Genomic DNA, 27,224 nt, shown 5'->3' on the forward strand with positions numbered 1-27,224 from the left:
TACCGGAATGATCAGTCCCGTATTTTTAAAGGAGCAAAGCACGCCAAGAGCCAGAAGATGGCGCTTTGGCCCCTACCAATACATTTCCTGGTAGAAAAGCAAGTGGCTAAATAATAATAATAATAATAGTATTTGTTAAGCGCTTACTACGTGCAAAGCACTGTTCTAAGCGCTGGGGGGATACAAGGTGATCAGGTTGTCCCACGAGGGGCTCGCAATCTTAAACCCCATTTTACAGATGAGGTAACCGAGGCACAGAGAAGTGAAGTGTCTTGGCCAAGGCCACACAGCAGGCAAGTGGCGGAGCCAGAATTAGAATCCAGTTCCTCTGACTCTCAATCCCACACTCTTTCCACTGAGTTACTCTGTTTAGAATGTTACAGCCAATAAAAAAGACACACTTTTCATTTGTAACTTCAGCTCTCCCCAAACAATACAACAATTCCTGGATACATAAGAAGAAGCTTTCTTTCAAAAATCAGTTTTATAATCATTCAAGTTCTCCATTTAGGTAGGGGGCAAACATCTCCTCAGAGATGAAGGAATTTTTGTCTTTTAATGATATCTGTTAAGCACTTACTACGTGCCAGGTACTGTACTAAGCGCTGGGATTAATCTGGTTGGACATAGTCCATGTCCTACATGGGGCTCACAGTCTTAATCCCCATTTTACAGATGAGGTAATCAGGGCCCAGAGAAGTGAAGTGACTTGCCCAAAATCACAGAGCAGACAAGTGGCAGAGCAGGGATTGGAACCCAGGTCCCTCGGATTTACAGGCTTGTGCTCTATCTACTAAGCACCCACCCCTGCGCGCACACACACACACGTATAATATACACACCTGCTCTAGCTGCTGAGGACTGGAAGTTGCCAGCTGCTGGGATTGTTGCTGTGCAGAAAACGGAGAGAGTTGCTGCTGCTGCTGCTGTTGTTGCTGAAGAGGGTTGAAAATGAGTGAACCTCCCGGAAGCTGTTGGGGGAGAAAAGCAACACCACATCCTCAGACGAATACGCCTCGGCCCCGTTCCTCTCTCACCATTCACGTTCAAGCGAACTTTTGACAATGTCTGCATTTTTATTTCAGGAGAAAAAAAACCAAACCTGGAGCACGGTTTACAGAAGGTATGGTTGAAGGCACTCGAGTGGTACCTGGATTACAGTCCACCCCCAAACCCTCACTCCTAGATGTAAATCTGAAAGCCAGGCCTTCTAAGGCTTTCACCTGGACAGCTATTCCCAGCCCCAGCATGACCCCCGTTGACAGCTACGTTCCACTCCTATTTCTCTTTGTGGTGGGATGGGGTCTCCCCTCCTCTTTTCATTACCCCACTACACCGGTGAAACTCCTTCCTCTTCTCAGCCATTTAGCCTATTGCTCTTCTCAATACACTTTTTAAAAATGTTTAAGGTCAATCATATTTATTGAGCACTTACTGTGTGCAGACCACTGTACTGAGCGCTTGGGGGAGGACTCTATCACAAAGTCGGTAGACGCTTTTCTGCAGACAATGAGCTTATAGTACACTGAAGGTTTCTTGGCCTTTTTCAAAACGTGACAGGTACTGGCTTACTAAGACATACTGCTTTATCAGGCTGCATGTGAGGGGCTTGAATTTTACGAAGAAAAATTGTTCATTTTTCAGGGAAATGTTCAAAGCATTTTTGACCAGTGATGTTTAGTAGAAGGTGACTGTTTTTGAGGCGCAGCATGGCTCAGTGGAAAGAGTACAAGCCTGGGTGTTAGCGGTCCTGTGTTCTAATCCCAGCTCCACTTGCCTGCCGTGCAACCAGGAGCAAAGCACTTAACTTCTCTTTGTCTCAGTTTCCTCATCTGTAAAATGGGGATACGGTGGCCCTAAAGAGTTATCCAGTTTGTAGTTTTTCAAAATATACTGTTGAAAACTAAAATTGAAGGCCACCCCTCTATTCCAGATCCTGGCAAAGGCCCCCAAGCCAATAACTATCATCAGGAGTTGGAAGATTAGAGGAACGGTTCCTTTCGCCATCATTCAACACATCAGCACCGCAAAATGACAACTTTGTTCAATGTCGGAGGCTCATATTTACCTGCAGCAGATTTAAGGGCCTGAGACCTGAAGTATTTTTTAAACCAAAAGGGACACCTGTTAAAGAAAGTTGGGGATTACAAAAGGAAATTAACAATTGATCCTATATATAAGAAGTGGCTTTTCTTTGGGTACTTAGGCATGGAGGGATTATTCAAAACTACTTACAAGCACAGAAAATTCTATTTTTCTCCAGAGGAGATCTGTGGGCATTGGTAACTCATTTACAAGGACTGAATTATCCCCCCCATCAAAGATGGATTTATGAGTGCAAGTTAAGTTCCAGGCCCCACTAGCTAAAAACACCTCATTGTAGGATGGTTTCTAGGAATCAAGACCAGTATACTGCTGAAGTTCCCCTCAATCCTACAATCGGGACTTTTTCCTACAAATGAAAATTCCTGAACTCTCTGCTCTAGGTTTGGCCCATCTCTGTGGCCGGGAAAGGGGGAGGGAGAGAAACATCTCTCCTGTCTGGGAGACCGGGCCTCGGGAAGCTAACTGCCTGGAGGTTTTGGGGACGGTGTCTTTTTATAAAACCCCGTCCCTTCTCTTGGCTTAGATGCTTCCTTTCCTGCTTCTACCTCCTGACGTTTCCCAAGCATCTACTGGGTGTCTTCCACCTCCCACACTAACAGGAGCACCTGAGAGAGTGCAACTAATTTTCAAGTCCCGCATTACGGCTTGACCAACCTGTGCATTTTTGTCACACGCTGTGGTTGTGGGTAACATAACCTACAAACTGTTTTGACTTTGGTAGCTTGTAATGGTGGATGGAATTGCCATCTGTATTAGCCCCAGTCCATAAAATCTCCTGAACAAGAGTTTGATCCCTTTAGGCCTTGAGGATGGCTGCCTGCCAAGATGGATAATACTTTAGGCAATTCAGAGCAGGGCATAAAAGAGCCCAAGGGAAAACCAGAAAACTACTACATCAACAGCTGGGCCGTTTCCCCAAAAGCTGAGTTGGTTTCTGCTGGATCTAGAACTGTGAGCAGTTTCACCACCCCTCGGTCGGGGAGCTGCTGCTGCTGTTTCTGAAAGACGTAAGAGCAGAGCCCTCGGTCACATGATCATCATCTGACTCAGTATTCTTGGAAACACCCTCTCTGAGCAGAGCAGTTTTCTTGGTTGTAATGGAATTATAGCTAGGCAGAAATTTGGGATGCTGTATTTTATTACTTTTGCTCAAAACTACAACTTGAGGCCTTCCGGGCCTATGCTTTTCCCAACTGGGTTGGGAATTTGAAGCCTCAAAAATGAGAATTTGAAAGTATGCTTCTGAAGACAGTGTGGTACTAACTCAGTTCCTGACAGTTGCAACTGAGCGCTGCAGAACACACACATATCTCTTCCAAGATTCTCCGATTTGCATATATGCTGAAAGGTGATGATTAAAATAACGTTTCTGAACGGTGTCAGCAGGCCAATGGGTATTACTGGCTAGTGGGGGGTGGGGGGAGGAAGATTCAGCACACAAAACTCTTGGAGCTTTCAAAGTTTAGCCTACATAAGTTTTTTAACTGGTATTTAATATTCTCCTATGTTTAATTCCATTATAAATATCCTCTAGAGCCAGAAGCCTCTGCAATATATTAGGGAATCTTGTTCTATAAGGTATACTACTTGCAAACTAATCTGTTAGGATAAAAGACTTTTGGGAAATCTTCTACAATAGCACTCTGTTCTTCCCTGATGGGTTTTTGTTCTAGTGAGACTGCAAAAAAGTGAAATATGCTTTTAGCTTAATACTTTACATGGGTTTAAGAAGGGGTAACCCAAGCTTCCTAGTGGGATTTTAAAATTCCAGGAAAGATTTGTTGTCAGGATAGATTCAGTTTTCATGGATCATGCCTGAATACGGTTTTACCGAGTTGGAATATGCTTACTAACTCACTGACTCTTCTGCAAAGCTCAGCAGTCTCATTGGGTTGTTTCTGTGATGAGGCCCAGACCCATGGGCAACTAATTAGTCCAGAGCCCCACTGATTGGCACGTGGGGAGATTGAGAGAGAGAGGAATTTCAAGTGAGAAACCTCCACCCTACTGACCCAAGGCAGGGTTGATCATTCCTAGGGTCCTACGCCCTCAACGCTGACCTGAGCAATAATAATCCTGAAGTTTGGGCCACAGGGACTAAATGGAACATGAAGTCAAACACTTTCAAGGGACGTACGTAGTCTTCCGATTTTCTCTTCGCTTTTCCTCACTACGACGCTCTTTCAAACGTACTAACCTGGCGTGGCGGATGGCACTGAGGCAGGCAGTGAACTTGGAACCAGGCTTCCCGAGGGTAAAATGCCACTCAGATTTATACCTGTAGGGGTTATGGCACTAGAATTACACCCCAGCATGGGGTTTGAGCCGCTCATCAATGTCTGTGCTCCACTGTAGGGAAGGAAAGAAAACACGCTAAACATACATGGTACAGATTACTATGAAAAATTAGATTTCGCTGCCAGTCTTCCTTGCGGGAAATGCATGAACTCTACGCAAATTCACATTATAGAAGATTGGCTAGAATAAAACCTTCTCTCACTTGCTCCCTCTTTAAAATGCACACCGTGTCAAACATTCAAAGGCAGTTGAAAATTCTGCTGAACAACGGTCTCTTTTGCCTTGAAAAAAATTCCTTCTACTGGACTACTGTCTCAAAAAACGATGCATGTGGTCTTAGCAAATGTCCACGTCAACATCGGTTTAAATGAAAATTACTGTGCCCTGGTTATTAACAAATTCTAGACATGTAACCATCTAGACTTGGTTACAAGTCTCTAAAACATTGCAGTTCTAATGTAAGACTTTCTTTCATATAAGGATAAAACTGTTTTAATTTCACTTCTTGGCCCTTCTCTATGGGAGCCTTTTCATTATATCTTTCCCATCCTGCACAGCCAACCACAGACTAGACTGAAATTAGGCACTACGTGATTCTCAAGAGACCCGGAAATGAAATGTGATTTGGGACAATGTGCCCCCATGGTTTTAACGAGGACACCTGAAGAGTGGCCTTGATGAACACAATGAAAGTATTTCACTGGATAATTACGAGGATAAAAGCCTGAAATGATCCCACAATGAAGGACAAAATATACTACTGCAGCTAATAAAACCTTCATACGTACGCAAGTTTAGGTGTCTCTCCCCCGTCCGCCCCAAATCTCCTTCACTCTGTTTTGACCATTGTTCTTCTCCCCACTAAGGGTCATACGCAAAAACATATCTGCCTTTAATTTTACAACTGCATTTTATGTTCTTTCAGTTGCATAGTTTCGGATTGTCTGTTTTCCTGGACACTGGATATTTCTGACCATCTATTTCAAGGGCTACGATTCAGTCACATGTCAACCGGTGGAGACCAGGAAAAAAAAAAAGAGTACAGCAAAACCAACTTACCATACAGAGCCCACTACATTGATGAAGTTAAGTCCAGCAGGGTTTGCCATGACCTGGGTGGAGGTGGTTCCTGTAGTAACGGATGTTACCATGGTGGAAAGAGGAATGGTCATTACAGGCGAGGCCTGGCCCAGAGACACTTGCTGCTGAGCAAACGGGGTTAGCAAAGTGGGCTGAGGGGTGAAGCCTGAGTCTTGGGGAGGAGGGGTGGCAGAAAGGGTAATGGGAGTTGAGTTCTGAGCACCAGGAGGGTTGGGGGTCGATGCAAGGGTGTTGTTTGGTGTAGGAGTAGATGGTTTAGGAGTTCCAGATCCTGCTCATTGAGAAAAATAAAAAGCGCTAGTTCGTTATAAAAGGCCGGTCCTTTTTAAAATAAGGTTAATGGAATCTTACTCCGCTCTGACAGTTTGTTCCAGTTTTTTAAAAGGAGTAAACTGCGAGTGTTAATTTCTACACATGCCACTTCAGTGTTACCACGTTTCGTCAAAACTAAGGATGCAGTTTATCGACCCCCAAATTCCATCTGCGATGGCTTCTTGGTAAACACATACACACACGCAAACACACACTCACATCCCTCCACAATGTCCATTTAAAATTTAGAGTTCACGTTAAAGCTGTCCTGTGGATTTTTTTTTTTGGCTGACAAGATTTTCAGCAGCCCCACATCTTTATTACAATAGGTCGCTTAAAGAATGATTTTGCTTTTTAAATGGTTTGCTGCAGTCTGCGTAGATGGTGAGCAAAATGGAAAAAGAGTTGATTTGGCCAACGGATAGTCTAATTGAACATCCCGATGCAAACGTATTAATTCCCACCTTACTGGTATTTGCCTGTCGGTCCAAATCAAAGAGCCAGTAAAGATAAGCTTTTTTGACAGGTGATAACACTGCATCTTTAACAGCTGTTGTGTATTTCTCTTTAAATGTAGAAACTATAAAAAATTTGCCTTCACTGTGGTATGCACAGTTTATCGATTAAAAAAAGAAAACCAGAAAAAAAGGCAAAACCCAAAGCTCTTGAGGTGCTCTCTTTTTTTAGCTTTCATGTCCTGCAGAAAGAAAGGAAAGAAATGTGAATGTCCAGGAGCTGTGACCCAACCCTTTCCTACAGTAACAATTGTGTGCGTCAGAGTAACGTTATCCAAAAACACCACAACATCACAGAGATGTGGAAAAAAAATACACAAGCTTTCTTATGTTTTTCTTTGTGCAAAACAAGAAGGCAGAAAAATTACACCTTTTGAGCTATCAGGAAGAAGATCTTCATAACTACTTCAAAGAACTGCATTTTAAGCACCGCAGGCTAGTGAAATTTCCTGGACACAAGATTATTCATAAAAATGTAAAGACGTGTGGCTTCTCTGTACACATTGGTACCTGAATTGACTCTAGAGATTGATTTTTATTTGATTAAAAAAAAAATTGGAGTTACAATTACATTAGCTTGATGTTAGCTAATGTTAACTATGATGCCATAACCCCTGATATTTTTAGTAGCTCCGGTACGGTGCTCGGTGATCATTCTCACACTTCGGTAATCAGCAATGATTTATAAAACAGTGTAGGAGGAGTGTTTTTAAAAATCAGCTTTGAGTTTATTGCATCACCACTTTGGGACTAGTAAGGCTGTTACAGACACAAAGATACAACTGCACCGTCTCCTATGACAATTTTCTCAATTCGGCTGCATAAATTCTGTAAAATGCAAGGTGGTCCAATGTACACTACACTTGGGAATCTCACCGTCACATTCGCTGTCTTTAAAGAGAAAAGTGAATCTGGGTTGCAAATCTATCAGAAACGTATACACAGAGGGTGCATACAAAGATACAGAAAAACAGATACAATTGCAATAAACACAAAAATACATACAGGCAACAAGAGACCTGCCTGAAGCGTCGCACAGGTTATACAGAGTAGGGCGCACTGTACATTTAGGTTTCAGGGATCCACTGGTCAAGGAGGTGTCTTGAGAAGCGCTACGCAAAAGCCTAGGAAGATTTAATCGAGAATTTAGGTCGTGACTCACTTTGTGAAGAGCTGGCGGACGACACGGAAGCTGGAGTGAGCATGCTAACTTGACTGAGGTCCATCGAAGGTTTCCGAGAAAGCCCGGGCGGCTTAGAAGCGGGAGGCGGCGGCGTTGGCGATTTTAAATGGCTGCTTGATTGCTGGGGACTAAAAATATTACCTGAAAAGCACAACGAACACATTATTTCAGTGTGTTTCTTCAGCAGGACTGAAGACTCCGAATTATACAGATCTACAAATTTGAATAACAAAGGAATAAAATCACTGGATGAGTAACTGAATGATTTTTAATTGGGTTTGTGTTTTTTTGTCTCAGAAAAATGACCAACTCAACTCTTGAAAACAAAGGCAAAAAATAAAGTAGAAATATAGTACCGGAAGAACTACTTCCTGAACTTGAAGGAAGTTTGATGGGTGGAGGTCGATGCTTTACACCCTTTCCCAATACTGACGACTGAACCGACCCTGACAGGCTCTCAGGCTGCTAAGAAGAAAGAGTGATTTAGCATACAGTAGCCAAGACCGAGCGAAACATAAAATACATGAATCATGAAGCACATCAATACGTTACACCTCCCTGGTGAAACATACATTGGCCTGGAATGCCTACAGACCACCCTTATGGTGAATCCACACCAGGGGAGTATGTTTTCCTCCTATTATTTTTCAAAAGAGAATTCCATCTTGGTCACAAAGCCAGCGGGGGCAAGCTCTGATGCTTAACATCTGACCAGACTCCAGAGTGGGTGGACTGCGTAAAGATCTCCGACCAAAAGGCTCACACCAGTGGGGTCCAATTCCAGTTTGTCAGGGCAACATTGGACTGACTGACAGAGAGTAATCTCAGCCTTTGCTAACAGCTGGACTCTGTCCCCCTAAGTGACTCCCTAAATCCACGCCTGCTGAAGGTGGCATTGGAGAGAGGAGGATGGGGGAGTGGTAGGGCCGTAATTCCCAGGTATTAGCTGTCCATCATGCACAACTCTCAGACAATCAGGAAGGGTGAAGGAGAAAGACCCCAGCTGGTCTGCCTCTATGGGACCTCTATATGTGGGACCACTCTATGAAGTGGGTTCAACGGTAACAAATAACACAGTACAATCCCCCTTCTGTTAGATTGAGAGTCAACCTGGACATGCCACGATTTAAGCAGCAGGCAGGATTTATTCAGGTGTTTTCTTTTGTTTTGGTATGTATGCTGGGGCATACCCTATATCTGTGCTGTACACAAAATCGACTAATGGTCTACCCTGGACCCAAAGATTTTTTCCAACTTGTAACAGGATTTAGGAAAATGGGAGATCTAAAATGTTTAATCCCATTTGTTCTAAGGGCTTTCCAGGATGCTAAACTATAAAGGCGACAGAGTGAATAAGATGTTCTACGACTGGTTTCGAATTAGATGTCGACTCTGGATGGCAATAAAGAAAATGCACTTTTTGTGGCTAAGTCAGTGCAATACTTCTTTAGTTGTGGAGGATGGTGGCATACTTCAGCTTAGAAGCCAAACCAAAAGATATTTCTACAGTATGCGCCTGATCGGATCTTCCTGGCAAATAAAAAACTCCAAAAATTCCTAATACAAATCTGAATACTTCAAAAACTACACACTACTTTTTCTGGTAATAAGTCAAGTAACGTGTTAATGTATTACCATTAATGTTACAGAAAAGAGTCTGACAAAATTTTTTGAAAGTTGCGTTATATGAGAAGCAGCGTGGCTCACTGGAAAGAGCACGGGCTTTGGAGTCAGAGGTCATGGGTTCGAACCCCGGCTCTGCCACTTGCCAGCTGTGTGACTTTGGGCAAGTCACTTAACTTCTCGGTGCCTCAGTTCCCTCATCTGTAAAATGGGGATTAAGACTGTGAGCCCCACGTGGGACAACCTGATTCCCCTGTGTCTACCCCAGCGCTTAGAACAGTGCTCGGCACATAGTAAGCGCTTAACAAATACCAACATTATTATAGATTTACACTCAAAACCTATGGCGATGACTCTTGAAAGTGGCATGTTTTAATGATTAGTTTAAAAACAAATTCACGGTTAGAAACAGTGAAAAATTCAATAATTAAATAATACTTTGGTCATTTAAAATAATGTCACTGAGTTACACTGGTGACCAATAGTTAGTGCCCTTTCAAATGGCATGAAGTTATTGAGGAAAGCTATATACTTTGAAACCTATGTAACAGGAATTCAAAAGATTTATCCTGATTTTCACTCTTCTGAGGAGGGCGAGGGAGGTAAATCAAACACAGGAAATAACAGTGATCAGACTCACTTCCAGATCTTTCCCTGGAGAAAGCTGGCTCAGATTAGTTGATCCACTTGAGAGATGGGACACTTTCACTGGACATTTGGCTTCATTTTGAACCAACTCCTGATACTGATTGATTACTCTGAAAAATTGTAAATGAGCATAAGCGTTTGTCAGTGCTCAGAAAACGCAAGTTTACAAGCACAAACTGTACGTCAGTGATAAAACCTTCTAGACTGTATTCTTGTTATGGGTCAGGGAGCATGTCTGCTAATTCTGTTGTACTGGACTCTCCCAAGTGCTTAGTACAGTGCTCTGCAAATACTAAGTACTAAATAAATACCACTGACTGAACTAATTTCATCAGAGTAACTTTTCTCTACAATAGGTTCGAGCCTATCAGCATGGAATACAAATTATTTTTTATTGAAAATCAACTCTTTGTATGCACAAAGAGGTATAGTGACCTGGAAGAGATACTCTATGTACAAATAAACCCAAACCGGATTACCTCTCAACTCAGCGACAGCATCTTGCCAAATAAGCTTTCTGTACAGAAAGCTTACAAAATATCTGCTCTTCGTATTCTATCTCTGACCATGGATATAATAACATAGTTGAGAAATGTACTTCCAGTGCACCTAAAAAGCTGCCAAAATTTCTGCTGTAGTAGCTACTCCCCTCCCCACCCCCCGTGTTACAACACACACATCTGTTGGATAAAACAATACCTGGAAAGTCATTTCCACTGCAGCTTCTCTTACTTTACGTTAGTGACTTCCAGGATATTTTGAGGTTTGTTTTTTTAACATGATTACACTTTAATTTTCTCTGTTTCGTTCGAGTTTATGCTTGCTTCTCAGAGGAAAATACTAAATCACTTAAAAAAAATCTGTCCGCACCAGAAAAATTAAGGACTGAACACCTTACCTTTCAGCATCAGTCTTGGAGCCAATAAGGAACCTGCAAAAAGAAAGACAAATTCAGACACGAGCTGGCTGGGTTGAGAAGCCTCAGGTTGCTTCTAAAATACACTGCAGAGATTTTATACCATATAGGGAATCAGAAACTTAAAGGAAATTGAATTTCTCAGTGCTTTATCAGATATCATTGCCTCTATCTGTAGCCCAATTGTACATTCCAAGTGCTTAGTACAGTGCTCTGCATAGTAAGCGCTCAATAAATACTATTGAGTGAATTAATGAAAATCAGTGCTTTATCAAGTATTAAAATAGGAAGAGAGGGGTTGTAAGCATACTAAATTTCTAGGTGGTTGTAAGCATACTAAATTTCTAGGTGTCTATTATTTTGAAACAAAATGGCTTAATATGAAATATGTTTCCTGTACTTTGGGAAAGCATGTAAAAGTGTTCACCTAGCGAATAAAAATACTACACTAATAGGAAAGAGGAGTTTTCTCATTTGGCTACTAATTTTCAAAATCTGTAAATCAGCGACAAGATTGAAAGGTCCCTACTGTAGAACTATGAGAGGCTGGCCATCCTGACAAGTATGTGGCACACTAGAGGTAAGGAGGCAGCATGGCTCTGGGAAAAAAACAAGAAGCCAGGAGTCAGGACACTTGGGTTCTAGTGCCTACTTGTCCACTGACCTACTCAGTGAATATGGGCAGTCACTTTATCTCTCTGTGCCCGAGTTCCCCCATCTGCAAAATAAGAATAAGACTCATGCTCCCCCTTCCTCTTCAACTGTGAAACTCATGTGGGACGAAGGCTTTGACGGATCTGACCACTTTGTGAGTACCCTATCTAACTGTAGTAACTGTGGTGTTTGTTAAGCACTGTTCTAAGAGCTGGGGTAGATACAAGATAATTGGGTTGGATATCATCCCTGTCCCCCTAGGCTGACACTCAAAATCCTTATTTTACAGATGAGGGAATTGGGGCACAGAGAAGTTAAATGACTTGCCCAAGGTCACACAGCAAAGAGATGACAAAACACGGGTCCTTCTGATTCCGAGGCCAGCGCTCCATCCACAAGGCCGTACTGCTTCTCACCCTGCTTTCCCAGCACTCAGCATAGTGCTCTGCACACAGTAAGCATTTAATAAATGCTATTATACTAACCTTACTGCAATGCTTAGCAGTATGCGCTTAATAAATACTATTATAAAAATTGGTAAGAAACATCAGAAGTTCTAAATTTTCAACAGTGAGGCCTGTCAAAAAGGGTAACCACTGGCCTAGCAGTCAAAGGGACATTACTTAGGCACTTTCCAACTACCCCTCCAACAACAAATCGACGATGATGCATAACTTCAAGTACAAAGCTGACCATATCAACTAATAGCTGAAAGAGCTGTTTTAGAACAACTTACTGGGAAGGACTTGCCATGTTGTCATTTTCTTCACCACCTTTAAATGTCTGTATTTTGCCATAGTAAAGTGGATTTCCCAGTGACTGAAAAATGGTCAGCTTTGTTTTCTGAAACTGACTGCCAACTTCACATTCAAACACATAATCATCTTTTATTTCCTAGAAGAGACAAAAAGTTATCAAAAATAAAGACCAACTGCATGAAAATAAGAACTAATCAAAGGGACTTGAAAGCAGCCAAGAAAGTTAGGGGGAAAACATTCTTAAGGATAAAATTTCATCAGATCCACATCTAAACAGGTCTTTTAGATTGTGGCCCATGGCTGGAAATGACTGAACTCTTAGGGAAACTCTTCCTCCATAGATGAGGACTTCCTGATTGAAGAGGACAGGAGTATCTTCTAGAAGGAGATCAGACCTTTAGTTGGACTCAACCAACCAACAATATTTACTGAGTACCTACTTAACTCTCCACACCAAAAACATGCTCCAAAAGGATGCCAACTAGACACAGAAAGCAGAGGCAAATAAAATACCCAAGATGAATTCTTTGAATACAAATGTAATTCCTTCTTCCTTTGTTAATACTCTCCCACCTCGAGATTTACAAAATATAGGTGACCATTTAAAATTATGAAGCTGTAGCTAATTAACAGGTAGGATTCCCCAATCTCTTCTATTTAATGGACTATGGGTTTTTTTGGGGGGGAGGGGAGAGGGGGAATACTAGCCCTACTGGAAATCGTGTAATTATGAATTTAAAACAGAATGTAAGCTAAAGTTTTGTGGTTTTTTTTGTAGATCAAGAAAAAAGCAAAGAAAAGGTGGAGTTCAACTTTAAACGGTTGGTTTCTGATTTGGGGAAGTGGTTTAAAAAAATCTGCTTTTGAACTGGGAACACCTTCACTAGACATAAAAAACAGATTGGCTGGAGCCTCAATTACTCACATGTGCTGGCCAGACAGTTGGCTGTGAGTCATCAGGTTTGATAGACTTTTCCACTTTGGCATATTTTTCCACCTAAAAAGAAAAAAATCCCCACAGTAGATTGTGACAGTACCTCAAATAGCATGACTAAAGGGAAGGGCTTGACAAATTCCATAATTCCTGAGTTGTATGAGCTCAACAGATTATCAATTTAAATACATGTATGTCAGCACTTTATTCCGTTACCAAGATTAGTGCAAACAGATAGCCACAACTAAGTAATTTAACAGTGCCCAGAAAATCCCTTAGGTACTCAGCAATAAAATGCCTTAAAAACTTTTCTTTAAAATAGTTTTAAGGAAGAATAATCAATCCCCCGCCACTAAACTTTCTGTTTAAATAATCCAGTTCAGGACATGCAGTGAGAGTCAATTCTAAACTCCCCACTAAACTGGCAGATGCTTGACTTTATAGCCGCCTCCAAATAGAGCTTTGAGGGAAAGAGTAATAACAATAATGACTCTGTTTACTTGCTAACTTGAGCAACAAAATTTTGGAGAAGGGGAATGAGACACCAGAGGTTAACCATGAGGGTTATCATCAAGTGAAAGTAACTGATTTAAAAAAAAAAGAGAGAGAGCAGAGACCTGAGTAGGAAGATAGAGTGTTATCACCATTCATAGCTATTCAGTTCAGACACACTCCTCATCCTATTCATTCTTGGTTTTAATAGAATTGTTTCATTAACATAAGCAAGTTCCTTTTCTCAACTAAAAGGTACTACTGCTCAGTTCTTTGCCATTCATTTTCTTTTTTTAAATTAAAACTTCCTTTAAAGTCTTGGGTTTTTCTAACCAGTCCAAATTCATCCTTATAATGAAATTGAAGGGGCTTTTTTGTAAGGGTGCTCATGGAATGCAAACTTTAAAAAATATTAAATTGCAGAGGGGGTTGCTGATAGCAATGGAAAACTTCATTATATGATGGTTTTGACTTAAAAAAAAATTATGAAGGAATCTTACTGTACATTACCTATGCTTGGGTTTCTTTTATTAAAAAAAACAAACAACATTTGAACTTACATCCACTTCTGATGGTGCAGTTAAATAGCAGGGGTTCTGTTTCCACATATCAACACACTGCAAATTAAATGACATTTTAAGAACACTGGTAAGAAATTAAACAAACCTATTGCAGGTTATAAACTAGCTTTTTTAAAAAAGAAACTCCTTACACTGCCGGCTTTAGAAATTTTGAGGTCATACTGTTGAGCTGTTTTTCTCTCTTTTCTCTTCTGTAAGTAATCAAGTAATCTGAGTTGGGGTGGTGTTGGGTATTGAGACACATCCTGCTGCCGATTCAGAGAAGACCTGGAATATCTCTTGAAGCACCTAAGAACAATGAGAGGGCCATACTAGGAGATGCCTTTGAAAAAGCCTAAAATAGACAATTATCTGCATATGTGAACCATTAGGTACAAGATATAAAATCACAACTTAAGACTGATTTAAAAAAAATTAGCTTTACAGTTTGCTCTAACAGGAAAAAACATCACAACTAGCCTGGCTATTTTGAGAATCTCATTCTCCTCAGAGTTTCATCCTCTAACTCTTTACAACTTTTTAAAAGTCTAACCCTGTGGCTTAAACATTTACTCTTTTCTCGTTGGATGTGCATTTCTATTTTGTTTTGGTAAGCATCTGTCTATTGAAAACTTCAGAAGAAATTCACTCTTAAATGTTTTCATCTGCAAATGTGTATCATCATCCAATTAAAATAGTCTCCACTCAAAATTAAAAACGGCCAGATACTGAGGGGAGTTGGAATCATTATCTTCATGTTTAACACAGGAAAATGAAATTTTGGGATCCTCTTCTAGCTAGGAGCTCTTCTGCTACCATGGCCAGTTACCGTTTCATTGGGCGGGTATTCATCTTCTGCTTGTTATAGAGAAGTCTGTTGGCTGTGCAGGTTACCGCTATGGAAGGGTCCAGACACAGTGGTTCCGCTGTGGCCAAGATCAGTTGGCTTTCAAGAAGGAGTTTGTCTTCCTGAAATGAGTACATGCATGTCAACAGAAGGTTTAAGGAATGTCAAATATATGACAGTATCCGAACAGAGAATTTAATCACATAACCCCAAAAAATGCTACTTGGAATTTCCTGCTCATACTGACAGCTAAATGTAGTGTTTTGGGTTAATATTGCAACCGATGAGGCTCTGGGCATTTTACTGCATGAAGAGACTTTTATTAACAATCCAGGCACACATCTGGCCTGAGGAAACACAAGACTGGCAGATTGTCCATAACAGAACTCCTCGACTTCCCACCCAAACACTCTCCTCCACATCACTGTAGACAATATCACTAAACTCCTTGTATCACAAGCCTGTCACCCTGACATTATCCTTGACTCATCTCTCGTTCGAACTGCATTTTCAACCTGTCACCAAATCCTGTCAGTTCTACCTTCACAACATCTCTAGAATTTGCCCCTTCCTCTCCAAGTTGCTATCACGCCGGTCCAAACCCTTACCATATCCTGCCTTGACTACTACATCGGCCTCGTCGCTGACCTCCCTGCCTCCAGCCTTTCCCCCTCTAGTCCATATTTCACTCTGCTGCCGGATCACTTTTTTAAAAAAATGACCCTGGGCACATCTCCTCCTTAAAACCCCCCGCTAGTTGCCTACCCATCTCCACATCCAACAGAAATTTCTTATCATTGGTTTTAAGGCACTCAATCAGCTCTCCCCCTCCTGCCTTACCTCACACCTCTACACCACCCAGCTTGCAGACTTAGCTCCATTACTACCAACCTACTTACTGAACCTCAGTCTCATCTCTCTCACCGTGGCCACCTTGCTTATGCCTTCTCTCCTGACTGAAACTCGCTGCCCTTTTACATCTGACGAGACCACCACCCTCCCCTTTCTCAAAGCCCTACTGAAATCGTATCTCTTCCAAAAAATCTAGCCTCTGATCTCCTCGTCCTATTCTCCCTCCCTTCTTTGTCGTCTGCACATGTTGGTCTGTACCCCTGAGCACTTTGATACTCACCCCACTCCCACAGCACTTATTTACAAATCCTTTCATTCTGCTGCCGCGTCCTTATCTGTAGTTTATTTTAATGTCTGTTTCCCCCCACTATATTTTAAGCTGTGTAAAGGCAAGGATCTTGCCTACCAACAATACTGAACTGTATTCTCCTATGCACTTAGAACAGTAGTCTGTACACAGTAAGCACTCAATAAATACTATTGATTGGCCGACCAAAGACTTTCACTGATGAGAGGTCACAGTATTTCGAGAGCAGAACCTGATGGGTAATGGCCAACCTATAATGACCAAATCATAAGGGAATGCTCTTTTTCTGGATTTAACTAATCTATCAGAGAGAATAACTGGCAAGGATTCCTGGACTCACTCTCCTGTGATGTAACAGCTTTCATTCACTATTATTATTCTACCTGTCAACTGATTTAAATATATTTTGTTGAATGTTCTACTATACTTGAAAGCAGACGTGTTTTTTAAGCGTGGGGCTCAAGGTTAAAAATACAGTATATTAAGTGACTTAAGTTTCAATTTTTTGCAATAATAAAAATACCTTTCCCCTTCAGCTATCAAAGAAGTCATAAATCTGGACGAGGAGAATGGGGGAGATTTCACCAGTTAATAAATTCTTATTTCTACAGCTTGCCATCACATTTCACAGTGAGGGTGACCTGGTCTACTGAAATTTCCTTTTGACAACTGAACTACTGTTCTATAAATCCATGCACAACAATTATGAAAAGAAGTATTTGTCAAACCACTCTTCGGGTCTGGGTATAGGACAGAGCAAGGCATGGCAAGAGGGAAAGAGGGCTTTGCAGAAACATTGTTTCCAGTTGAAAATTTAGGGAGGTTGCCAAGGCCTACTCAGTGGTCTTAGAGAGGGAGATGTCTTCCTTGGCATTAGCCAAAAGCCCTAAGCTAGGTGGGAGGCCATAAAATAACCACTACATTCCCATAATTCAGGTCTGACAGGGTCATGATTATCATCTTTTATTCAATCAATCATACTTATTGAGCGCTTACTCTGTGCAGAGCACTATACTAAGCGCTTGGAATGTACAATTCGGCAACAGAGAGAGACAATCCTCACCCAATAACGGGCTGGTAGATGGCACTCTCTTTTTCATTGTCAATATTGTTTATTGAGTACCTAGCTCCGCAAAGCATTACATTAATGTTTTAATCTCTCCGGCAATTCTTTCATCTATCATAAATACAAAAATAACATGGGACACACGTGGAATTTGGTATGTACCTGGGTCCATTTATGGTTGTCACTTGTTATTGAATGCACATCACAAATTAAAGTCTGGAAAAAAAAATTATTGCCTGTAAGTAAATAATCCAACAATATAGACCATCATTCATTCATTCAATCATTCATTCAATCACCCACATTTGACTACGTAAGGTATTATTCAGGAACCTACATGAAAGAATTTAACCAGACACATCTTACCTGCATTGTTGGGCGCAAAAGAACATGCCTACTTTGGTGACCTGGAGATTTCATATTACCGGACTGCCTGTAGTCACGTATTTCGGCTATGACACACCCACAGTGAAAAATATTAACCTTACAGAAGGAGGAAAAGAAACAGTTTTGGTTAACTTTTCCCTCTAAAAAGGGAGCAATCTGCCGAGGGGAATAAAATCCTTCACATTTTTGGCCCCCCATAAATTATTTTTATCACTTGTCACCAGACAAGATTCCTTAAAAGATTTTGAAGGCCTTTTATCAAGGCTTTGGGAGCTTTCTTCACTCTCCTTGGGCCATTACAGGCATTTCCTATTCCTTCCCAATCTCCGTCTCTTTCCGGTTATTCCCCCATGTACCACTCTCTCTTCTCCCCATCCTTACGCCTTCCTGCTCTCTGGTCTTTTCACCTCCTGGCTTCCCAGCTGTATCGGTAACCACTTTTTTTAGCCCTGACTGGACATGCGATTCTTTTTCCAGTCTCAATTTCTGGACAGATAATAAAAAAGACATGCCATATCCTCGCTTTTGGGACACTTTTGGGGACAAAAGAATTTTCCTCTAGTCACCTACATTTCCATGAACATAGTTAATTGCTACTTATAATTATTTCCTCCTAGGAGATTCCCAACTGGGGAGCTACTTTGGTTTTAATGGGTACTGAAATATCGGATCCAGGGTTGAACTTGATGGAACCGAAGATCCGATAATTTTGTTTCTACTGTGTATTATGTTGCTGTAGTATCTCCATTTGGTTCTACAACAGCATAATATACAGTATACACAAAAGGTTTTTTACTCATCACCATTTGTAAACTCTGTGTCTGTCAACCAAAAATCTAAAGGGAAATGAAAGTATTTCACACCTGAGATTTTTCCAGGAGGTCAACCAAAATTGGAGGTAATTCTTCTGCATCTAAGTATTCGAGCAGTTCGCCTTCTTCATAAGGCAGTCGAATGGTCTCAGAATCTGCATTTAAAATGAAAGAGAGTAGCTTATGTATATGAACTAGGAGATACGGCTAGCATACAGCTTTTCATCCAAGGGGATCCAAAATCACTCTATTTTTACACCATTTGAGGAAATCACTTTAATCACAACTGGTAAGCATTTCTTGTTGCTAAAATCCCGAAAACTTGAAGATAAGGAGAAAAGAAGTACTGGCTCACAATGGAGGTTCAAAAGGTTAAGGGAAATAGCACTCGGTTCTAGATTACTCTTGCCCATTCATTGTCTCTCATAGGAAAAATGGTGAAGCTTGACACTGGACACTCCTCAACATCTTATCGCCGGTGCAAGAGGAAACCTCACTTTGTGGAAAGCCCATGTGCTTTCCTTGAACGATTCACATTGGACTGGTCTTTGCAACTCACCATTACAGAATTTTCCAAAAGGAAGATTAATTATTTCCTTCACAAATGAGAGAACTTGAAATTCTATCTCCAGAGCTTCTGAGTAATTCTAACTCTCAGCATCTGCCTGCCTGCCTACCTACCCACCCACCCAGATACGGGTTCACACACTACTTTTCAGCTTTTTCTATCAAAGGCTGAGTGGTCCCGCAGACAATTGATTTCAGTCCTTCAGATCTTAAATTTATATTCCTAGCTCAAGGAAAACAAACAGTAAAATGCGAGCAGAATGCGAGCAGAAGTCGAGCGATTCACGTTGCTTACCTGAACCATTCTTTCCCCTGAGCATCAGAGAATAGCCTTCGTTTCCTGGGTAGAGATTGACTACTAAACAGGAAAGAGTCTCCTGCATAACGAGCTTCTCCAACAAGTTCACATTACGTCTCAGCTTCTGCTTTAAAAGGAGACAGTGCTGATGAAAATGATCAGTCACATCCCTTAATGGATAAAGCCTGTTTTGTTCTTCAAAGAACAAAAGACAAGCAAAGAAAATACAGACTTTCTGACAGCCCAATCTTACCTAGTAACTCTCTAGCGGTCCATGACAAACATTCAAATCCCTACAATTTACTAACTAAATTATGTCAGACCAATGCAGCCCTACCACATTTAGGTAAATATCCCTATGCTTTCCCATTTTCCCATCAGTAATTTATTTTAATGTCTGCCTCCCCCTCTAGATTGGGAACAGGGAATGTTTCTACCAACTCTGCAGTACCATTCTCTCTCAAATGCTTAGTGCAGTGCTTGGCACACAGCAAACACTGAGTAAATACCACAGATTAATTGATTTGAGCAATGAAGGAATGTAATAAAAAACAGAAGAACCAAATATTCTCTTTAAGCCCTGAAAATCCAGGGAATCAGTAAGAGAAAGCTTTAAAACCCATAAAATAAATTGCATTTTTATATGCTACCAAGTTTTCTCTAAATGGATTTTTTTTTTAAATCACAAAAATTTCTAAAGCAGGAATGAACATTTCCATCTATACTTTTACTATGAACACTGAATTTGGATCCTTCTGTAGCAGCTTTGTAAATATGAAATGCTGATTAATGGTCTTGCCAAAAATTTTAGCTAAAAGCTGGCCCACTTGTCACCACAACTTTTCCATCCTGAAGGAAAAATGGATAGAAAACACATACTTTTTTTTTTAAAGTATCAAACACCAGTGCAGCATCTATCCCAACACTTAGCACAGAGCTTGGCACATAGTAGGTACTTAACAAACACCATAATTATTATTATTAAGAATAAAATACTATCTAAGGAGGTAAGAACGGACAAGATCTTTCAAAAATCGGTATATGATGAAAATCAGACTTCCATCAATTTCCTACAGAAAAAGCCATTTCCAACAGCCATTGATGATCATTTAAAAGAAAATTCTACTTACCTTTATCTCAGGCTCTTTTTCACATTCTTCTATGTACAAGTCATATAGTTTCTGAAACACAGATTTCCTAAAAAAGGCACAAAATTATAAAGATAATAAAACCGCAGCAATTACTGTGAATTCTAAATGTTAAAATAAATTATGAAAAAGCATGCTGGAGGATACACTACCTTCCACTAGATAAATATTTCCGTTTAGGAGGTCTCTGACGGGCACTTTCAATGATATACTAAAAAAGAAGGGTTTGTGATGTGTAGTTTTTTTAAAAAAAATCTTGAATATATTTTTTTAAAATTTCAAGGCTGATGGTTCTACTAAAATAAATGTGATTCTTGAATCTTATACCTTATGAAACGTGCATCTTTGATAGGAGATTTAAGTGATAAATGTATTGATAGTGCAACAGTACTTTACTAAATTGATGTTACAAACACCCTGTTACCATTTAATCACTTGACTTTGTAAAATGCTCACATTAGTTATTTTGCAGCTCTTTCAAATACTTATAAGGTGGAAACGTAGTGCATTTATTGCTGCTGTCCACCTATGTTAAAAATTATTCGGATTTCACCGTTCAAGCATCAGGGACTTCAGATGCCCTTGATAGGTACCTAAATTACTTGTTCCAATTTCTATCCTATAAATATATAAAAATATACATTTAAAAACGAACTACTCAGAATCCACACAAAATAAACATGGACTGATTTCAATTAAATCAGCTCAGTGTATTAGGCATTTACATTTTAGTACATTCATTCTATTTACCTCTGCTCGATCCAAAGCCAGTTCTAAAGCTTGTTGCTGTAAGATTTACAAACAATTTACATGAGAATGTTAGCTCTTTTCATATCCAAGCAACAGAATAAACACCTGAAAATTATGATTGCAGCCGTGTAGATTATTCTTTATTTTTTTCCAAAGCTGCTGATCAAATACACCATTACATTATCAGGCTATTCAACCAAGACTAAACAGAAATAATTCCACAGTCCAGAAAAATCTCAAACACTCTTAAGAATTACACAATTTTTAAAGTGTGCTAGTCCAATACAACAAACAACTTTTACAGTGGATATACTAACACGATCAATAGATGTCTCCATAAGAACTAAAAGGCTCTTCCTTAATCTGGAAACATTTCTGACATTAATGAAAGTAATTTAATGGTGTAACGCTTCATGGCAGATTTCAAAGCTGACAACTCTGAAAAAATTGGGGTTAAATTAACATGAAATGATTCTTGTAAAATTCTCATGACTTTATTTCCTGTAGCTTTTGAAAGCCAAGTTAAGATGGATGTCCCACTCTGTGAACAATTACCTGGCTCCATCTAGCAAGATATATCTAAGAATACTCCCCCATGAATTTCTATCATTAACTACTGATTCACATTTCCCTCCCCTCGACTCTAAACTCCAGATAACCTTCCAAAGACAGGCGGGGTGGACTGTGTTGACCGGTACTAGATGAAAAACAATCAGCGGCATTAATTGAGCACTTACTGTGTGCTAAGCACTGTATTATGCACTTGGGGAAGTACGATATAACAGAGATGATCAACACAATCCCTACCCACAAGGAGTTTACAGACTAGAGGGGAGGGCTTTCAGAAGGTCTGGAAGACACGGAGAGCTGTGGTTTGGAAGATTGAAAGAGAGGTCGAGATGACAATGTGTCACAGGGAACGGGTGAGGAGAGTTTCTGCTTGATGAAGAGAAGCCTGGGTGATCACTCAAGGTGTTTGAGGAGATTTGAAAAAGAACAAAAAACAAAATTCATCAGATATGTGTTGCATATTTATGCACAAGCCCACTCAAGATTCCCTCTAAGTACTTCTATCCTTATAGACAGGGAAGAGGTCTAGATTTATTTCAGAGGATCATCACATCAGAGGGTCTACTGCTTCCGTTAAGGCTAGTTTTAAGGTTAACTTTATTCCAGAGGATTTGCAGAAAAGAGTAGAGAAACAAATAAAGGAGATTAAAGGGATTAAAAAGGGACCAAGCCTTTTTATAATCGGCGAAGGATACAGCCTTTGCTGGTTTGGGAAAATTTAATCACTACCTAATTCCTTATCCCCTTTCGCCAACCTTTGGAAACAGTCAGCAAAAAGCAAACCAGTCTGGCTAAAAGACAGAGAGACCAAAAAAGCTAAAAGTCTTTTCTCCAAAGAGCAGGGTTACGCCACAATCACTAAAATAGATCATCCTTGATAGTCTTTCTAGGGTTAAAAATGCTTCAATTCCTGAGTGCAAAGGTCCTCTAGACTGTAAGCTAGCTATGGGAGGGGAACATGTCTACCAACTCTGTTATAGTGTACCCTTCCAAGGGCTTAGTACAGTGCTTTGCACACACTAAGCACTCAATAAATACGATTGATCACCCTACAAATTGACAGAGGCCCTGCCCTCAAGGAGCTTATAACTAGAAAACAAGACAGACACTGAGATAAACATTCATGTGGAGAGATGAAAATCAACGTGAAGACTCTATATAAGGTGACCATGTGTGCTGAGAAGAATGTAGGGAAGAAATCTCCTCTTGGGTGAGCTTACTTCAGGACCTTACACGCACTGGGTACTCGGTAAATGTGACGGTTGATTATTGATGGCAATCTCAGGGTGGCTTGCAAAAGAAAGGGAATCAATCAGTGAAGGTCCCAGGAAGAAGTGGAGTTTGAATATGGTTTCTGAAGGAAGACAGAGCTGATGTTTGCTGAAGGGGAGGGAGGAGGGCGGCATGAGCTGTGACTCGGACGTGAAGGCACCTGGAAAAAGAAGCTTCAGAGGAGAGAGTAACAAACTGGGCAGTAACTTCAGAGCGAAGCTAGCATGTGTGAAAGATGGATTATGAAAACCCTGGAAATGGAGAATCTGGTGGGGTTTGTTGTTTTTTTTTTAAAATAGAGAGACAACAGGAAAGCACTGGATTACAAACTGACATTTAAATCACACCTTCTCTTTGCTTGCCTTAGGTATTGACAGTGATGAACTCCTTGCGCTGCAGAGGCAAATTTATTGGGTTGACTTGCCTTCCCTGTATCCTTAAGGAAGTATGATTTTAATTTGCAACTGTGAAGGTACACCCTTCAGTGAATTCAATGCTTCAACAGAAGCATTTAAAGGAAGGCTAAATGGGGAGAGACTGGGAGGAGTGGGGAGGATGACGGCTATTCAGAGAGGAGAAGAAAACAGGTTATATAATGAGTTCTTAGTCAGTCTAAAGGAGTGCCAAGACTCCACCTCCCTTGGGCAGTCACCCTATTCCTGGAGAGTCTCTTTTAATAAAAGGCACCACCCACCTCTTTGTTTTTGGCCCATTGAGAGAACAAGAGGCTTGGCCTATAGATACCCCTGAGTCAAGTGGGAAAAGAGATGTGGATCCTTTGGATTCCAATATCTGTAACCACGTGGAATTTTTTTTGGTTTTTTTTTTTAAAGAACATTCTGCCCAAAGTAGGCCCAGTATCTTCGAGGAAGCAATTCTTTAAAACAATCAATGGTATTCATTGAAGACAGTGTGCAGAACACTGTACTAGGCACGTGGGAAAGTCCAATTCAATAGAGTTGGTCAACTCGATCCCTTTTAGATTTATTTTTCATTCTTTATTAGAACTTTCCCATGGCTGCGCTTACGAAAAACATAAGGATTTCATCGTCTTTCATGAAAAACATCTTACCATTGTAGTATAAAATAAATGTCCAAAGGGGAGAGGAAATAATTACTGTTGAAGTAGGCAGGTGATCATATCAAGCTAAAAGTACTGTAAAATAAAAAGGGAAAGAAAATATTCAACGGAAGGTAATCTAGAAAGCAAAGACACGCCATAATTACTGGAGGCAGGATGACTAACCGGGAAAATTACCTGTTAATCACATGTACTTGCTTTCATATTGACAACACCTTGCACCAATGGAATCGCAAAATACATTTACAGAGCTTGGTTTAAAGGATCTTTTTTTGCTAATTACTGAAGTCTCTCTCAACTCATACAGGGGTCAAACAAACAGTTTTCAGATTATTGTCATCAGCTACTTAAAAGGGTTCTGCAAATGTTCTTAACTATTCTCAAGAAATCATTGCCTACCCACAGAATCAGGCCGAGAGTTATTATTTACTTAAGACGGCCGCTGACGGTACTTCTAAATGCTGGATAGTCCTTTGCTGACTCTGAAGTAATAGACAGTAGGTTACACGCATTACCCAAGTTACACAAAGTTACATAATGATGACATAGGGAACCTTTTTCAAAAACCTGCGGAACCCAGAGTGGGTTTGCTGAACACCCCTGTCCGGCCCACCTAGCTCCGGTGCCAATGTGTTTCCCCTCCCAGGTACTGAGGGGAGAGGAAACTGAGCGTTAAAAAAAAATAAAAAATGAATGGTGGCCATTAAAAAAACCCAACAAAAAACACCTGATGTTACACCAGTACTGGACTGGAACAGGCCAGCTGAATAACAGGACAAATAGCTCTATTTCAGTCAGTCAATCGCAGTTATAACATACTCTCCCAAACATTTGGCACACAGTAAGCACGTCATAAATATGACTAATTGACCAAATGCCATATCTCAGCTCTTTAGAAGCAATAACCTATTATTACTGGTTAGTTACCCACTAGAATATTTGAAGACAACTCTGTTTACCAGCAGTTCTCTCACTTGTGGTATTACTGAGCACTCATTTATTTGCCAGAAACTATGCTAAAGACTGACAAAGTACCCTGCACTTCACAATGGGAGAAGCTCAGAGGGGAAAGTGGGTTAAAACAACACCAATTTCACTCATCCCTTTGCAGCTAAAGCAAGGTGTCAAAGAGGCACTGAACAGTTTAGACTCCTCTGCATTTTGCTTTGAATGTAAATTTCCGAGAGCTAAGTCTTTCTAGATTCACCAGTCTGCAAGATTTTACTTCTTAAAAAATATTGTTGAAGTCAGACAAGAATATATCACTTATTATGCCTGTCACCCCCATCTAGCACGCTTCCCAACGATGTGCACGATAACTTCTATTTTAGGCCTCAAACTATTTTAGGCCGTGGGATAGGAGAGCCTCTCATTCATTCAATCATCTTTATTGAGCGCTTACTGTGTGCAGAGCACTGTACTAAGCGCTCGGGAGAGTACAATACAGCAATAAATCGTCTTTCCTCCGTTTCATGGCTTCTGTGGAGAGGACTTCAGGCCTTGACCCCTGGACCCAAGAGATTTTAACTGCTCCCTTTGTCGCAGGCCTTTTCCCTGGTCACCCACGACCGTCCCTTTGAGTTCATTCGTTCATTCAATAGTATTTATTAATAATAATAATAATGATGTTGGTATTTGTTAAGCGCTTACTATGTGCAGAGCACCGTTCTAAGCGCTGTGGGGGGATACAGGGTCATCAGGTTGTCCCACATGAGGCTCCCGGTCTTCATCCCCATTTTCCAGATGAGGTCACTGAGGCACAGAGAAGTGAACCGCCCACAGTCCCACAGACGCCAAGCGGCAGAGCCGGAATTCGAACCCACGACCTCTGACTCCCAAGCCCGGGCGCTTACTATGTGCAGAGCACCGTTCTAAGCGCTGGGGGCAGATACGGGGTCAGCAGGGTGTCCCACAGGAGGCTCACCGTCTTCATCCCCATTTGACAGATGAGGGAACTGAGGCCTAGAGAAGCGACTTGCCCACAGTCCCACAGCTGACAAGTGGCAGAGCCGGGATTCGAACCCAGGACCTCCGGCTCCCAAGCCCGGGCTCTTTCCACTGAGCCACGCTGCTCCCTCCCGGTCCTCACCCGGGGACCCTCTCCTCACAAAACTACCACTAAAAATCCTAATAATACTGATGGTACTACTGTATTACTGATACCATTACTGTGAGCGCTCAGGGCCCCCCTTCCGCCTCCCCCCTCCGGTTTTCCGTCAGCTTCTTTGGGGCGGCCCCGCACACGGGGAGGGTTGGGGGGGGGGGTTGTCCCGGGGCGTGTGTGTGAGGGGGCGGGGGGCGGGGGGCCGCGGGGGGGCGGGTCCGGTCCAACCGGTACCTGTGGGCGAGGCGGCGGCGCTGGGCCTGGTCATGGCCGGGGGAGCAGGTCCTGCGCGGCCGGTGGGGGGGGGGGGGGGGCGGAGGAGGCCGCGGAGGCCGCGGGGGCCGCGGGCGCTGCGCTCCTGCCCCGGCCCGGCCCGGCCCCGCCGCCGCCGCCGCTTCCGGTGCCGCCGCTTCCCACGGGGCCGCGCTGAGGGCGGCGGAAGGGGCGGAAGGGGCGGGGCGGCCGCCGGGACCGACACGGCGCCAAAACGGCGCGGGACGGGACGGGACGGGACGGGACGGGACGGGCGGGCATTCTCCAGCCGTGTCCTCTGGGGGGGGCGGAGGCCCGACGGGGGCAACCCGAGGAAAGAGAGACCTGAGGGGGCAACCTGAGGAGACAGGCCTGACGGGGCAACCTGAGGAAAGAGAGACCTGAAGGGACAACCTGAGGAGAGAAGCCTGAAGGGACAACCTGAGAGGAGAGGCCTGACGGGGCAACCTGAGGAAAGAGACCTGAGGGGGCAACCTGAGGAGAGAAGCCTGAGGGGGCAACCTGAGGAGGGAGGCCCGACGGGGCAACCTGAGGAGGGAGGCCCGACGGGGCAACCTGAGGAGATAGGCCCGACGGGGCAACCTGAGGAAAGAGACACCCGAGGGGGCAACCTGAGGAGAGAAGCCTGAAGGGACAACCTGAGGAGGGAGACCTGAGGGGGCAACCTGAGGAGAGAAGCCCCACAGGGCAGCCTGAGGAAAGAGGCCTGAGGGGGTAACCTGAGGAGAGAGGCCCGACGGGGCAACCTGAGGAGGGAGGCCCGACGGGGCAACTGAGGAAAGAGACCTGA

General features: G+C 42.1%; 1 protein-coding gene across 11 annotated transcripts in view; it reads right to left on the reverse strand.

Moving 5' to 3' along the window:
• The window catches only part of SUPT20H (SPT20 homolog, SAGA complex component), a 30,042-nt gene extending 3,546 nt beyond the window's left edge, over positions 1 to 26,496 (reverse strand). For 2 of the 11 annotated variants that reach the window (XM_029048504.2, XM_029048506.2), the window contains exons 1-22: positions 26,396 to 26,496; positions 24,049 to 24,132; positions 21,135 to 21,170; positions 20,537 to 20,595; positions 20,367 to 20,433; positions 19,234 to 19,363; positions 18,423 to 18,526; positions 17,539 to 17,655; positions 17,335 to 17,388; positions 14,930 to 15,069; positions 14,253 to 14,409; positions 14,101 to 14,157; positions 13,040 to 13,111; positions 12,093 to 12,250; positions 10,685 to 10,717; positions 9,779 to 9,896; positions 7,872 to 7,980; positions 7,495 to 7,656; positions 5,464 to 5,776; positions 4,304 to 4,455; positions 2,069 to 2,124; positions 843 to 971 (exon numbers count right to left, since the gene is read on the reverse strand). In XM_029048504.2, coding sequence (XP_028904337.1) covers positions 843 to 971; positions 2,069 to 2,124; positions 4,304 to 4,455; positions 5,464 to 5,776; positions 7,495 to 7,656; positions 7,872 to 7,980; positions 9,779 to 9,896; positions 10,685 to 10,717; positions 12,093 to 12,250; positions 13,040 to 13,111; positions 14,101 to 14,157; positions 14,253 to 14,409; positions 14,930 to 15,069; positions 17,335 to 17,388; positions 17,539 to 17,655; positions 18,423 to 18,526; positions 19,234 to 19,363; positions 20,367 to 20,433; positions 20,537 to 20,595; positions 21,135 to 21,170; positions 24,049 to 24,051 — 2,226 coding nt within the window. In that variant the 5' untranslated portion in view covers positions 24,052 to 24,132; positions 26,396 to 26,496. The remainder of the gene's footprint in view (positions 1 to 842; positions 972 to 2,068; positions 2,125 to 4,303; positions 4,456 to 5,463; positions 5,777 to 7,494; positions 7,657 to 7,871; positions 7,981 to 9,778; positions 9,897 to 10,684; positions 10,718 to 12,092; positions 12,251 to 13,039; positions 13,112 to 14,100; positions 14,158 to 14,252; positions 14,410 to 14,929; positions 15,070 to 17,334; positions 17,389 to 17,538; positions 17,656 to 18,422; positions 18,527 to 19,233; positions 19,364 to 20,366; positions 20,434 to 20,536; positions 20,596 to 21,134; positions 21,171 to 24,048; positions 24,133 to 26,395) is intronic. The other 9 variants (XM_029048512.1, XM_029048505.2, XM_029048511.1 and 6 more) reach the window with 9 other exon arrangements.
• Positions 26,497 to 27,224: the final 728 nt, after the last annotated feature.

Source organism: Ornithorhynchus anatinus, chromosome 20, assembly GCF_004115215.2.
Source record: "Ornithorhynchus anatinus isolate Pmale09 chromosome 20, mOrnAna1.pri.v4, whole genome shotgun sequence".
Classification (NCBI taxonomy): domain Eukaryota; kingdom Metazoa; phylum Chordata; class Mammalia; order Monotremata; family Ornithorhynchidae; genus Ornithorhynchus; species Ornithorhynchus anatinus.